Source organism: Poeciliopsis prolifica, unplaced genomic scaffold (genome assembly GCF_027474105.1).
Source record: "Poeciliopsis prolifica strain line A6 unplaced genomic scaffold, Auburn_PproV2 SCAFFOLD056, whole genome shotgun sequence".
In the NCBI taxonomy this organism is placed as follows: Eukaryota; Metazoa; Chordata; class Actinopteri; order Cyprinodontiformes; family Poeciliidae; genus Poeciliopsis; species Poeciliopsis prolifica.
The window spans coordinates 1,444,140-1,457,381 of record NW_026562431.1 but is presented as its reverse complement, the minus strand read 5'-3'; the positions used below and the strand labels follow the sequence as shown (position 1 = coordinate 1,457,381).

General features: G+C 42.9%; 1 protein-coding gene across 7 annotated transcripts in view; it reads left to right on the top strand.

The window, feature by feature from the left end:
- akap11 (A kinase (PRKA) anchor protein 11) overlaps positions 1–13,242 on the top strand; it is a 233,014-nt gene that overhangs the window by 9,695 nt on the left and 210,077 nt on the right. For 6 of the 7 annotated variants that reach the window (XM_055059790.1, XM_055059792.1, XM_055059794.1 and 3 more), the window contains 4 exons: positions 2,699–2,963; positions 3,719–8,096; positions 8,230–8,370; positions 9,837–9,923. In XM_055059790.1, coding sequence (XP_054915765.1) covers positions 2,699–2,963; positions 3,719–8,096; positions 8,230–8,370; positions 9,837–9,923 — 4,871 coding nt within the window. The remainder of the gene's footprint in view (positions 1–2,698; positions 2,964–3,718; positions 8,097–8,229; positions 8,371–9,836; positions 9,924–13,242) is intronic. The other variant, XM_055059796.1, reaches the window with a different exon arrangement.

Genomic DNA, 13,242 nt, shown 5'->3' with positions numbered 1-13,242 from the left:
TACCTGCCGCAACTTTTATTCTCCTGTAAACTTTTAATACAGTGTTTATTATGAGGGGAAAAAAAGTAACAATCAGCACAAAAATCAGATATACTTGTTTGTTTTCCTTGGTTTTGGGGGAAACCAGAAAGTTTTCTTTCTGTCAAAAGAAATGTGGAAAATAATCTGATTCTGTCAGTGAAGTAGTGGAGCTTTCTGCAGCCAGCTGTAGTTTTAAAACAGAGTAACAGGTGGCGCTCTCATAGGTTTCAGGATTTTTTTATCTATTTTCAAACACTTTGAAAATAGATAAAGTGTTGAGGGAGGGACAAAGATGAGGAGCGGGGAGGGAGGAGGTTCAGTGCAGTAATGCAGTAGAGATATTTAATATTGGAAAATCTTGCAATAGCAGTAAATATTGTGATGGCAAAATCAGGTGTGGTGTCATCTGCCTGCTTTCTTTTTTCCTCTCGTCCCGTCTGTGAGCTTTAGCTGTTAGTGTCCAGTGTGAGTCACTAACTGGGTAAATATTACATTAGCATGTAAAGCTCAAGTTTATAGCACTTGGAAATATATTAACCAACCGCAAACAGTCCTTTACGATATGCAAATGGCCTCCGGTGACGGTGTAGTGACGATGTATTTGTGATACATTCAACAGACTGGCACTTTCTCATCTCATCTCATTAAAAACAGGTGAAACACAAGGAGTTTAATTTGCTACCGTTCGGCAGTAGAGGTGGGTCCATGCATACAGAACTGACCATCAGGTGGTCCATTCCCACTGTCAGCGATAGACGGTGTTGCAAAGAACAGACTGTAGGGGGAGCTGTTGTAGTGTTAGTCTGTAGTACTTAGGCCACTGAATATCTCAAGCATTTTATTAAGACTTTAGGCAACAATGTCAGGTTGTGAAAACAGTACCTTATGTCTCTTAGAATCCCTAACTTTTCTATAATAAATAGAAGTTATTGCATACCGGATCATAACGAGGTGCAGCATGTGCTGGATGAATGATACACTTTCCTCTGTTTCTGCAGTGATTGAGAACTTGAATGGTTTTTCACGCCTCATGGTCCAGTAGACTCTGTTTGACTGGGGACTAAAATTATAACATTTGTTTCACTTTTCAGCTACTTTGGTTCTCTTCATCACCAAACGATCTAAACCTTTTGAAAAACCTGTTCCCTACCTTGCCTGTGGTGGCGCTGCAGCAAGAAACACTGAAGGAAACAACATGAAAATCTCTAAAGAAGACATGAGTGCAATGTTAACAGAAATGGAGAAGCGTCAGGATTTCTCTTGTTTTTGGTGAAAGACCACGAATCATTTCTCTGGCTAGTGATAGTTTCTTGCATTTGTTTTTTTGTGTTTACCCAGAATGCCCTGCGCTGTAGTTCGCTTCCTGCTTTGCATTCACACACGCATTCAAACCGCAACAGAGTTCACTTCAGCTGAACAGAGACTGAGGTTTGTAGGTTGACTGGTGTTTGCTTTTTGGACCGCATCAGAGTTCAGTTACACTGGGTTGCAAAAAATATTTTAGAAAGTTGTCCGTTTTTTTTCTTTAACTGAATCAGGAATGTTTTCCATCGCTGAATCCAAAAATTATAGTAATTTTCTCAATCAGGTCAGATTTTTATTCTAAATTGAGTTAGAGATTTCTGGTCTTCTGACTAAATTAATGACATTTTTGTGACATTATCAGTGTTTCTCATCCGAAAAAGATTTTAGGAGAAAAAAAGTTGTCTGAGTGTATTAATAAGGGCGAGGGTTAAGGTTAATTAAATGTTACAACCTGGCTTTCTGTAAGTTGAATAATTAAGAATAAGTACATATAAAGTGAACATTACATCTTCATTGTGCAAAATTCTCCGTCTCTTTTCTGTCCTGATCATTTTCTCCTCCTGCTCATTCTGATTAAACCCATTCAGATGTGAGAAATCTTATGCAGAAAATCTCTATTGATGATAAACTATGTAGATGTCAAATGGCTTCTTCAGCCTTTAAAATGGAGGTTATGTATTTACAATTTAACTAAAATATGTTTCTTTTGTGAATATTGAGCTTTTGACCGCATTTTTTACTTGAAATAAGTGGCAGTAGTTTTTTCTTTTGTCCATCTGTGTATGATTTACTCAAAACATAAGACAGAGGAATATACTCCATATTCTCCTCCACCAGCAACCCTGCATTCCTCCTGTTGTTGACCAGAATGTTGTCGGTCGTGTCAGTCCAACAGCAACAGCCAGGGCCTTTCTCACGCTTTAGAGGAAATGCAGGTGGGACGGACGGACGGACAGATGTTGTTTTCGCAGCCCACCACTGCAGCCTTGTCCTTCCCCGGTCCTTTGTGTCTTGTTTGGGTTCACGGAGGCCCTGCAGCTCATTTTGTGGGTTTTCTTTCCATTTCAGTCGGCGGGACCTCCCACAGATCTGAATTCTAAAGTGTGGCTTTGCAAAAACTTATTCTGTGTTCTGACATCTTGCAATCAGAGCACAGACATAACAATAGCACTTCTATCCCACTCCTGTAACGTACGAGAAAATCCCCATTTGAGTTCAGCTGAACTCGCTGAGGTTAAAAAAAAATAAAAAATCTCATCCAAGACATGGAGAACAGGGACATGTCAGTCCTCTTGTTTGACACAAATGTTGGTTTTTTTATTTTTTATTTGTCCGGACATTAAAACATTTCTGTTTTTGTCTCCCCACCCAGTGTTGGCTAAAGGCTGTGTGTGTCCTGAGGCATAACCCCTCCACAGGCGTGTACCCCCAGGCCAGCGTAGCGTCTTTGGTGGGACTGTTGGGATGCTACGTAGCTGGGGTCCGTTATGTGCTGGAGCTCCAGGATCTTCAGAGGGGCCTCAACGAGCCCAGCCAGCCGGAGGAAGATGACACCAACCAGTCGGTGTCATCAATCGAAGATGATTTTGTCACTGCACTGGAGCATCTGGAGGAGGAAGACAGTAGAGACAATCCCTGTAGGTTTATGTAAGGAGTGCTGGGATTTAGTAGGATCTGGGGTTTAAAGCTGCTGTATATAAATAAAAAAAAAATGTTTTTGTCACATAGTTGTTGAAACTGTCATATTAATATATAATATATACAGACCATTATAATATGAGACGGATAATCTGTGAAAAAATTGAGTTCCTCCTAGTATTAATCCCAATACTAACTGCAGAGATAGATCTCTCTGTCAGAAATGATCAGTCAGAGCCAAGAGGAGGGTTTAGCGCTGACATTTAAGCTCCATTCTCTTCCCCAATAGCATCTTTCGCAGCATATACTGTCTGCTTTTGAATAGCTTCTGACACCTTGTTTAAACACCTCACTGATGTATAAAATGGTTCAGCTTTACACTTCACTCAGTCTTCTTCACACTGTATCATCATTTACGTTGGGTGCGATTGTTATTGTCATCCCAGCCTAGCAATGTTCACCAATTGGAAAAAGAATGCATTTTTGAGTTGCTGATAATGTTCCACCCACTAGAAGACTTCTCGGTGCATCTGTAATTAGGGTGAAGGTTAGGGAAAACATCTATTGTATTTTCCTAAATTTTTGCGTGCAGGCACTAAAACATCAACCAGTTTGTCCCAAATGTTTAATTTTCTTCTCAATTTGTTTTACTTCCTTTGTGGATAGCTCTTTACCATCTGAATGTCCCATTTGGTTATTTTAATGAAGTTCTAACCAGTTTCCCCTTCCTTCCGCTTTCTGTTCACCTCCTCAGCTGCAGCTGCATTTTGCCATTTTAAGAAGCGTGATGTGGCCTCACAGACAATCCCAGCTCACAAAAGAAAGAAGGAATTGTCAGGCTCCCGCATTATTATAAGTTCATCTTCCAAGAAAAATTTAGCCAAACATGGTCCAGATGTTTCTGTCACGGTGCAGCGGTCAACGTCAGGGGTTGAATCCCAGTGGACCTACTGCAGTCCTGGAGCTCGCCCGGCTTCTCCTTCAACTCAGCTTAGCGAATCAGAGGAGTCTGACTGCTCCAGCCCCAGCCCAATCATTTTCCTGGATGAAGTGGGCTACCAGAGGAGCCTGTTGGCTAAGTTGGACATCCCCCAGGTGCCAGGGGGACCCAGGGATCGAGTTGAAGACTCAGACTCTGAAGTTAGTGAATTCTTTGACAGCTTTGACCAGTTTGATGACCTGGAGGAGCTAAGCTCAGAGAGCTGCACTCTAACTCTCCCTTTGGACTCCATCAGTGCCTCAACTGCACAGAAAAAGTCTGAGGCTGGTTCCAGTGGTCCCACTTTGAAGTATGTTTCCAGGGGTTGCTCAACCAAGAGCATGAACCCTCAGCGCTTTGACCAGCCCACTCTCCCAGCCAATGTGAAAAAACCTACTCCTCTGAAACCAGGTTCTTCCTATTCAGTTCACCCCGACATGTCTGACACTCCTTGGTTGGCACAGACACCATCTGAGGAAAATGGAGGACCTCTCTTCAGTCCTGTCAGCTCTTCTGCCTTTAGTCCTTTGGTGGAGACTAACGGACCACTGGAATACTTCTGGAAGACGGAAGAGAAAGGGGAGGACAAGTCAGAGCTACGTAAACCTCAGGACCTCTGCTCTTTGTATAAAACCTACTCAGACTTTGCCAACAATCTGTCCAAAGAAATTCTAGGATCGGTGTGTGGTTTCCAAACTGCTGTTGACATCAGTGACAACAAAAATCTCAGCTGTGTCTGCCACAAAGAGTTCAAGAACCCATCGGGCTATCTGATGAAATTGTCAGACATTCAAGAGACGGTCACAGTAGCCAAGTTGCAGAAGAAGTCCCAGACTCTAAAGGATGGCATTCAGAGATTTGCTTCTGACCTGGTGGAGATGAGCTTGGGTAGCGCCCTGCGAGACCTCCAAAAAGGCGTATCCTCCTGTACCACCACCCTGTGTCACCTGGCTGCTCGACTCACCTCCTCAGTTTTTCAGATGGCCTTTCACGAAATTGGCATGCGACGTGCGTATGTCTTGAAGGAACGAGCCATCAACGGATTAGCTGGTTTCCTTGTCGGTGAAGCCATTTCTGGGGCTCTTAAAGAGTTCCTCACTGTAAAAAAACAGATTTTCCACAACACAGTGACGCAGTTTGCTGCCGACCTGGCCGAGGAGCTGGTCTTTGAAGGCATAATGGAAGTGTGTCAGTTCTCCCACCCTTCAACCCCTATCACACCTAGTGATTGGGCGTTTGGCCATGGGCAACCAGAAGTAGAAGAGGAAGAGGAGGTGGTCTCCTCCTATGCTTCGGATTTGTCTGAGTCCGTCATACAGGAAGCCTTCATAGAGCTCTCTCAGGCTGACGTTGCCTTTTCGAGCCAAGCGGCTATCAGTGTGTCCTTGGATAATGTCTGCTATGTCAATGCTGAGAACACTAGCACTCATACCAGCAGCATCTTTGCTAACAAACAAGTTTTAAGCTCCAGCTCCACTTCAGAAGCTCCAGGGCTGTCAGGAGAGGTGGCTTCCTGCACAGTAAAGAACGCTCTATTCACAGTCTCAGGCATGGCTAGCTGTATTCCTGTTCCCCATGCTGGCCAAGCCCTCTCCAGCTTCCAGGATCCAGAGGAAGCTTCCCAGTACAAGCCAGGTAGCCCAAAGGTCAATGCCAAAGGATTAACTGTAACGTCGACTGACAGTACCTCCTCTAAACACTCTCATGCCTACCATCACGAAACCCAAAACTCCATACCTGTGGGAGGTTCCTCTCAGCAAAGATTATTCCAAAACTTCTCTGGCAACATGATAGATATGATTGTAACTGAGGTCTGTGAGCCTATTACCGCTTCTAAAATGAAGAAGGGTTTTGGTGACTGCACTGACTTCCTCACAAAGTCCATCGGAAGCCGAAGGAACTCCTCCTCAGCGCAGGAAATGACAGATTCACCATCAAAGCACAAAGCAGACAGGGAGCGCTTCAGATATGATGGGTGTGTCCGACAGGGATGGACTCCTGAGTTTGCTCCTTCTGTTTCCTTCCCAGCCGGTTCCTCCAACCAGGGGAAAGTTCAGTGTGAGACGGATCCCAGGGGGAGAGGTGTGGATCAAACACATCCTGTGATGATGGATACTCTGGATGTGCCTAGTGCAGCTCTGCTTGGTCGGGGCCTGATATCTGGCATTCCGGATGATCCACCTCCAAGCACTGGCCAAAAGTCTGCAGGGACTCCTGGTACCCCTCCTTCCACTCCTCAGCAGCCCAGTGAAGTCTCTAAAGAAAAACAGATCAAACAGTTTTCCAAGAAGCTGAAAAGCAAGCTTGCCAATGAATTTTCCCCTGCGACTCCTCCCCCAACCCCTCATTATCACCCTGAGCCAGGTCCTGGCCCTGAAGACGCCATCCCTGAATCAGACAAGGCTGAGTTTATGCTCAGCCTTATGCGGTCTCTATCTGAGCAGGCAGTTGGTGATGAAGATGTTCAAGAGGAAGAACCAGTTGAGGAAGAAGGTGTTAGTGGAACTAAGAGAGGTGTACCATCAGACTGTGGGCGAAGGGACCACCGTCAGGTGTCGTCTCGTAGAATGTCTAACAAGGAAGCCCTCCATTACGCTGAGCGTTTGGCGTGCCACATAGTTTCTATGGCGACTGAGATGGATACATTAGGAGGATCAGAGGAAGACGGGGAGTTAAGCAAGAGCAGCGAGCAAAGGAGGGACAGCGTGGCTCAGTTCTCAGAACAGACCCTGAACACATTGTGGGTGTATGCAGGCGAGGTGGCAGGACAGGTCATAAACGATGTGAAGAAAATGGTTTGCTCCAGACAACAATGTCCCTACCACAGAACTCTGGAGCTCCGAAGAAGAAGCTTCGACAGATCCAGTTCTGATGGTTGGCGTCCGCGCCACCGTCACCAGTCTCAGCCCAGTGCAGACCAGAGCCAAAACTCAATGTTAGCAAAGCTTGCAGAGCCATTGTCCAATGACCTGATAGCTTCAGTTTCTCAATCACCCCATTCCACTTCAAGTACCAGCTCAAGCTCTGGTATGTCCTCCGAGTACCCCAGCTGTGAGAGTGTGACAGATGAATACGCAGGTTACCTTATTAAGGTGCTGAAAAAGGAAGGTGGTACTCGGGAGTTGGTCCTAGACCAGTATGCAAGCCGCCTGGCATACCGCTCTATTAAATTAGGCCTAGCTCACGCTAGTCGTAAGAACAAGCATAGGCCCTCCAGCAGCCGCCTTCTGTCCTCCAAGTCCCTGCCGGATGAATGGAAAGCTTCTGGCAACGAGACCTTAGCATCCAAGTATAGATCAGAATCTATGGGGTTAGTGTCCGGTGAGAACACTGAGTGTCGCTGCCGGGTTTCTGACAAGCAGTGCAAGAGGGAGTATGTGGACCTGGTCAACTTTGCAGAGTCTTTAGCTTATAACATCACCTGTGATGTCACACGCAAACTGCATCTTTCTTCAGTTCGCCTGCCAAAGTCTCTCACTGACTCCTGTCTTTATAAAAAGTCCAAACTTGAAGATATGGCTGACAACATCATCAGGAACTCTTTCTCCTGCCCTCTGTTGTCCAAGGAGGATAAAAATAGACATTACCACAGTACAGGAAGCCTTTATGATAGGGGCTACAGCAGCAGGGTGATGCAGGTCATCGAGCATTACGCCAGGAAGATAGTCGATGACACTGTCAAAATGGGCCTGGCGTCAGTCGGACATTCCTCCTGGGAACATTCACAGACTCGTGGCTACGACCGGCACTCTTACGCCCAGAGGTTGTCTGAGGGGTCGTCTGGTGTCCAGTCTGTAGGAGAGAGGACCTGCCGTTACTGCCTGTCTCAGGAATGTCCTCACTGCACCAAACTTAGCAGACACCCTTACCAACCTGTATTACAGAGAAGGATAACAGCATCAGAAAGTCACTTGGCATCACAGCGCCTCCCTAGTGTGGAAATTCCCAAGATCCACATCGACCTGGACCACAGGGCAGCATTTGCGGAAGAAGTTGTATCTCTGGCAATGGAGACAGCTAAGCGTGAGCTGAGTAATGCCAGCCTTAATGCAGACAGCGGGATCGGCCATGATGGCACCAGCTTCGCTGAGAGCCTAACAGCAGAGATCATGACGTCAGCACTGTCTAACGTCTGTCAGGCTGCCAACATCAGGTATGTCCTTCAGGTGCTTGGACTGTTTTGGCTTAGGACTGAATGGTTTCTGAAGGATGAAAGCAGCATTGTGTAATTAGCGTGTTTGCATTTTCAAATAACGTGGAAATACTCGCTTTATCTTTTCATCTAGTTCTCCAGGTCGGGAACAGACTGAGTCCACAGTATCCCAGCAGCTGAGTGTGGGAGAAGACAGTCTGGGCAGCTGGTCTAACCTGAGCTTTGAGGACGATCACCCAGACGACAACAGCAGCTTCCTCCATCTCAGTGACAGGTAAATGACCTCTGGCTGTTTCCCACATGCAGATCTCTGCACAACTGTCAGAAAACTTGTGCTGTTGGTTAGGCTGAGCTAATCCATGTGGAATAATCCGTTACAAGATGCAATCATACAGGTCTAACTACCCCTATAGTTCTCTTAAGCATACTTGCTGCAGTTAATAATAACTTCAAGTCTGACTTCCTCCTTTTGCACCACAAAGTTAGCTGACGAGAATTAGATGTCTGTGCAAATCATTTAGCTGTGAACTTTTTCACACATTCATTCCTTGTTCCAACCAATAGTCATCTGGGCTATTCATAGTAGAAATGCTAAATAAATCTTATTGTCATTGCATATAAATAAAAAAATTTGTAACATTTATTTTAAAATTATATAAAATAATTGTCCCACCTGGGATTTGGTTATGAACATTTTTTTGGGGGGAAGAAATTTTTTGCCCCACTAAGTATATGTACTAAAATTAAACGTTGGGTTATGTTTAGTTTATCGGTGTGAAATTTTTTATTTTGATTTTTTTTTACCAATAATGATGATCAGTATCATATGGGTTATCTATATTTGTAGGATGTTTGAATATTCTCCCATGTCTGATTCCATACTTTTGCCTGAGGTCATAGCTGTAGTTGAAATCTTGTTTGTAGGTGACTCCCCGGGAAACGAGGCCCTCGTAAAAAATTTTTGTCTCTATGGAAGCAACAACATCTGCCATTCTTCCCTCAGATACCAAAACAACACAGTGTGTGATCTAGACCAAGTTAATGTATCACAATATTTTCTAAAGGCGTGTCTGTGAGTTCTCTGTTCACTTCTGGCTCCGTTTCTGTCAGGACAAAGTCCATCATGTGTAATTCATTAGAGTCTTCCAGAACCATTTCCGCTCTGTCGATGAAGTGACACAAGAAAGCAAAACACCTGAATGGGCCTATTTAGCCAAGAAGCATGGTGATAAATGGAGATTGTTTTGGCGCGTGTCACTCAGTAAAACCACAGGAGAAAGCTGATGTAATTGCTGATTATTGAAGGTATGTTTAGCTATCAATTATCCACACCTTCCAGAATATCTGAGATGAATGCTCATTGCAGTTCAGGGGATCCTGCCTGCTGGCTAATTACTCAAACTACAGAGACTGAGTGTTGTGCTCCTGCTGGTTGTCTTGGTGGAACCTACATGAATATTTCGGTTGTGTAGGGGCAACAGCACGATGATCTCACACTTTTAAGTCTCTAGCAACAAATGATTCAGTGGGGAGATACAGGGGAAAGATCTACCTCATCTGGAAAACCCTCCTTTGTTTTGTGCCTCACCTAACAGTTAAAGGACTACTGCAAATCTCCAGAATAATTCTTTACTCTGACTATTGTTTATTTACATTACATGAGGGATAAGAACATGAGGAAACTGATCATTATTGTATCATCTGGCTCTGATGTTGGCATAACCTGCCTTTTCTCCTCAGCAGCAATGGGAACAGCAGTAGTTGGAGCAGTCTGGGTCATGAAGGGGAAGTGTGTGAGGAGCGCATGTCGTTCTCCCCCTCTGACAGGTTGGTCCACCACAGCCTCATACCACTTTCTAAACACCAACCCAAATTAGAAAAAGACTGAACAGTAGCTGTGTTTCCATTACAAATGTGTGCAAAACTTTGTCAACACTCTGGTAATGTCCAAAAAACACAAGTTTGCAATTGTTGTGTTTCCATAATTTAAGAAACACATTTAAGTTGGTCCATACAATAAGTGATTAAAAAACATGCTGCGTCATGATCCCCCAACAACTTTCAAACCCTTCTTGTTTGTGGTTTGCACCAGTGGCAACATCCAATTGTTGGTCCTGGTGTAATGTGATTTTTTTTTTTTTTCCATTGCAGTTTTGTGAAATGAACCAATTTTGATACGGCCAATAAAAACACCTCACCATAACAAAAGTTTTTAACAAAAAATAAGAGTCTTCTCAAATTGCGTGTTTATCCATAGCATACGTAAACCAATGCTATGGTTTACGAAAGCACAGCTAGCATTGTCAACCAAAACAAAATAAATTCTTAGCACTGACATTTCCCTTTGGTCTTTTACTGTTTGCAGAATCAACCCAACATATCATATCTGAATGTTCTGAAAAGCCAACCTATGTGATGGTATCTGTCATGCAGTGAATGTCTCCCGGACGAGCCCCCAATATTTTGTGCTGCTCAAAGGCTGTAGCATAGAGGGGAAGAGAGGAACAGATTGGAATTAGTTGAAATAGCATTTCTTTCACATAGCATTAGAGAAACCAAAAAAAAACTATAATGAGAAAGAAGAGGGATGATTCTCAGGAAGAGAGGGATGTTACAGTCTTGACTGGCAATACTGTAAAGCTGACTCCAGTTTCAGTTAATGTTTCCTAACTTGGAGCACTGAAAGACACACACACACACACACACACACACACGCATGCCCTACATAGGCCTGTAGGTTTCGGGTACATGCCTAACCCGAAACCTAGCCTAAATTCAGTTCACACTTTATTTGCAAACCTAACCCAAAAACAGCGCTCCCTTTCATAGGGCCCGGTTTTTAGGGAGCAGTTGATCATCCCAATGTAGTATTTGTTGAAAACAATAGCATAATGAGGCAAACAACTCTGAAACACAATCCTAGAGAAAAGGCTTCAGGCTAACAGTCAGTCCATTTGTTGTCATTTAATTATCTAAAACTATACAGATATAGAAGCATACAAGAAAAACAAAAACATTTTTAAAAACAGACGAACTAATCAACCAGCTCTCTGAAATTAATTATAGTGATTCAAAGAGCCCTGACACACAATACCATCTATAAATTTAATAGCACAACACAAAGTTTAATCTTTATGATGCTTTAATCCAATCTGCATAATAATTTGAAACACGGTGTATAGTTTTTCACATGTGCAGCAGATGTAAGTCATTTCAATCCTGGACTTTTTTTTCCATGACTTTTTCTGGCGCAAAAAGAAATGCTCTTCTGAAACTGATCTCATTTTACCACCCATCCCATTTTTCAAACAACCATCGCTTTTGGTTGCCCTCTTTTTATTTTCAATTTACATTAATCCAACTTTTCTTTTTTTTTTTTGTCCACATCTTCTATTTTTTATATCTCAACTCAGGGCCTTACTATTGAATTGTTGCATAATAAGATGAGAAAAAGTATTGAAGCTGTTTCTTTATACTACTCAAACACTTTAACTGGCTTTCAGCCAGGTAAAGTGCTGTCTGTATTTCCAATAATTCCACTGACTTGCTGCATGTTCAAAGTCCTCTTCACCCTTTGATGAAGAGTTCATATTTTCCTACATTTGATAATGCCAAAGATTTAGGTGAAAAATATTCTGTGGACTTCCCCTTAAACCTCATAGCTACAAGTTTGCTCCATCAAGCTTTGTTAATGATCCTAAGCACACCAACAAATCCAACCCTTAATAGTTTTAAAACAATGAAGGCTTCAGAGCGGGCTAGTCAAAGTCCAGACTTGAATCTGACTGAGATGCCGTGGCATGACCCCAAACATCCTCAATGTCCTCCAGTGATCCTGAATTAAAACAATTTGCAAAGCCGAGCGCTCCAGCATTCCTCCACCATGATGTAAGAGACCTCACGCCAGGTATCACTTACTCATGATACCTGCCGGTTGTTGCTGTTAATTATACTTCATCTTAAGTAGATGTATTTAATAATAGGCTTTTTTTCAAGCTGGAACTAGTCGGATTGTGCTGTACAAGACGTTTTCTAAATGATTCGTAGCCTGCAGGCAACAGCGGCGCTGGGAGCTAGTGGGTTGGACGTGGATACGTTGTGTATATTTGGTGTTTTCTGTTTCTCAGTGCCTAAAAAAAGCCGGCTCAGGTATTTGCCCTCCTTTTCACAGATCTAGCAGAGTCTACGTGTCTGTTGCCACGGGCTGTGTTAACAAGTCTGTGATTAACAATCCGAGAAGGAGAAATGACTGTTTACCTGTTTGGTGAGGATCAGCAAAACTGACAGAAAAGAAATCGGGAAAAACTCATCAAGATGTTTTCTGCATTGTCGCGTCTTAACCGTCAATAAACAGCCAAGCCAAGCAATGGTCTGTAATGACATCAGGAAAATTGTTTCTGCTGTGCTCTTCATTATCGTTTGTGTTCCTTTGCGTGCAACTTTACAGACTCAAACATTCAACGTTCACGTCCTCTGAAAAGTTTCACATTTTTGTCATGTTGCAGCACAGCATGTCAAATTCAAGGCCCCAGGGCCAAATCTGGCCTGCTGTACCTTCTTATGTGGTCCTCTGCACTCCAGAGAGACACATGAGTAGATCCCTCAGGTGTGCACTTAAATATCATCTTATTAATCAAAGCAGTTTTTATCTGTTTACTCTCAAATTATGTCAGTCACACGCTCCAGTTTAATGACGCAAAATCAACAAATCTGCGCTTTTTCATGCATAATTGCGATTTTATTTAGATTTTTTCACAAAAATGGTCATGAGGTGAAGCTGAGGCCAACAGGATCAAAACGCATTTAGTCTGTCAATATATTGAAGCCAAAACTTCTTTAATGGCATAGTTCAAAGTTCACTCAGTTCAAATTCATGAAAGGAATTTAGTGAATGTAGTGAATGCTGTGTGTTGCACTTTAGGTAATAAAATGTTGATTTTCTTATTTAAAAAAAAGGAATTGAGTTCTTTGTTTTACATCTTTTAATTTAGTCCTGATATTGTATATAAAGGCTTAGATGGTTCAATATAAAATCTGTAGAATGTACCAATTTTTCTTTTTTTTTTTTTACTAATTAATCGTCAGGACTATCAATTAAGGAAACAATTCTATGTGATAAAGCAACATGCACAGTTGTTTAGTGTTT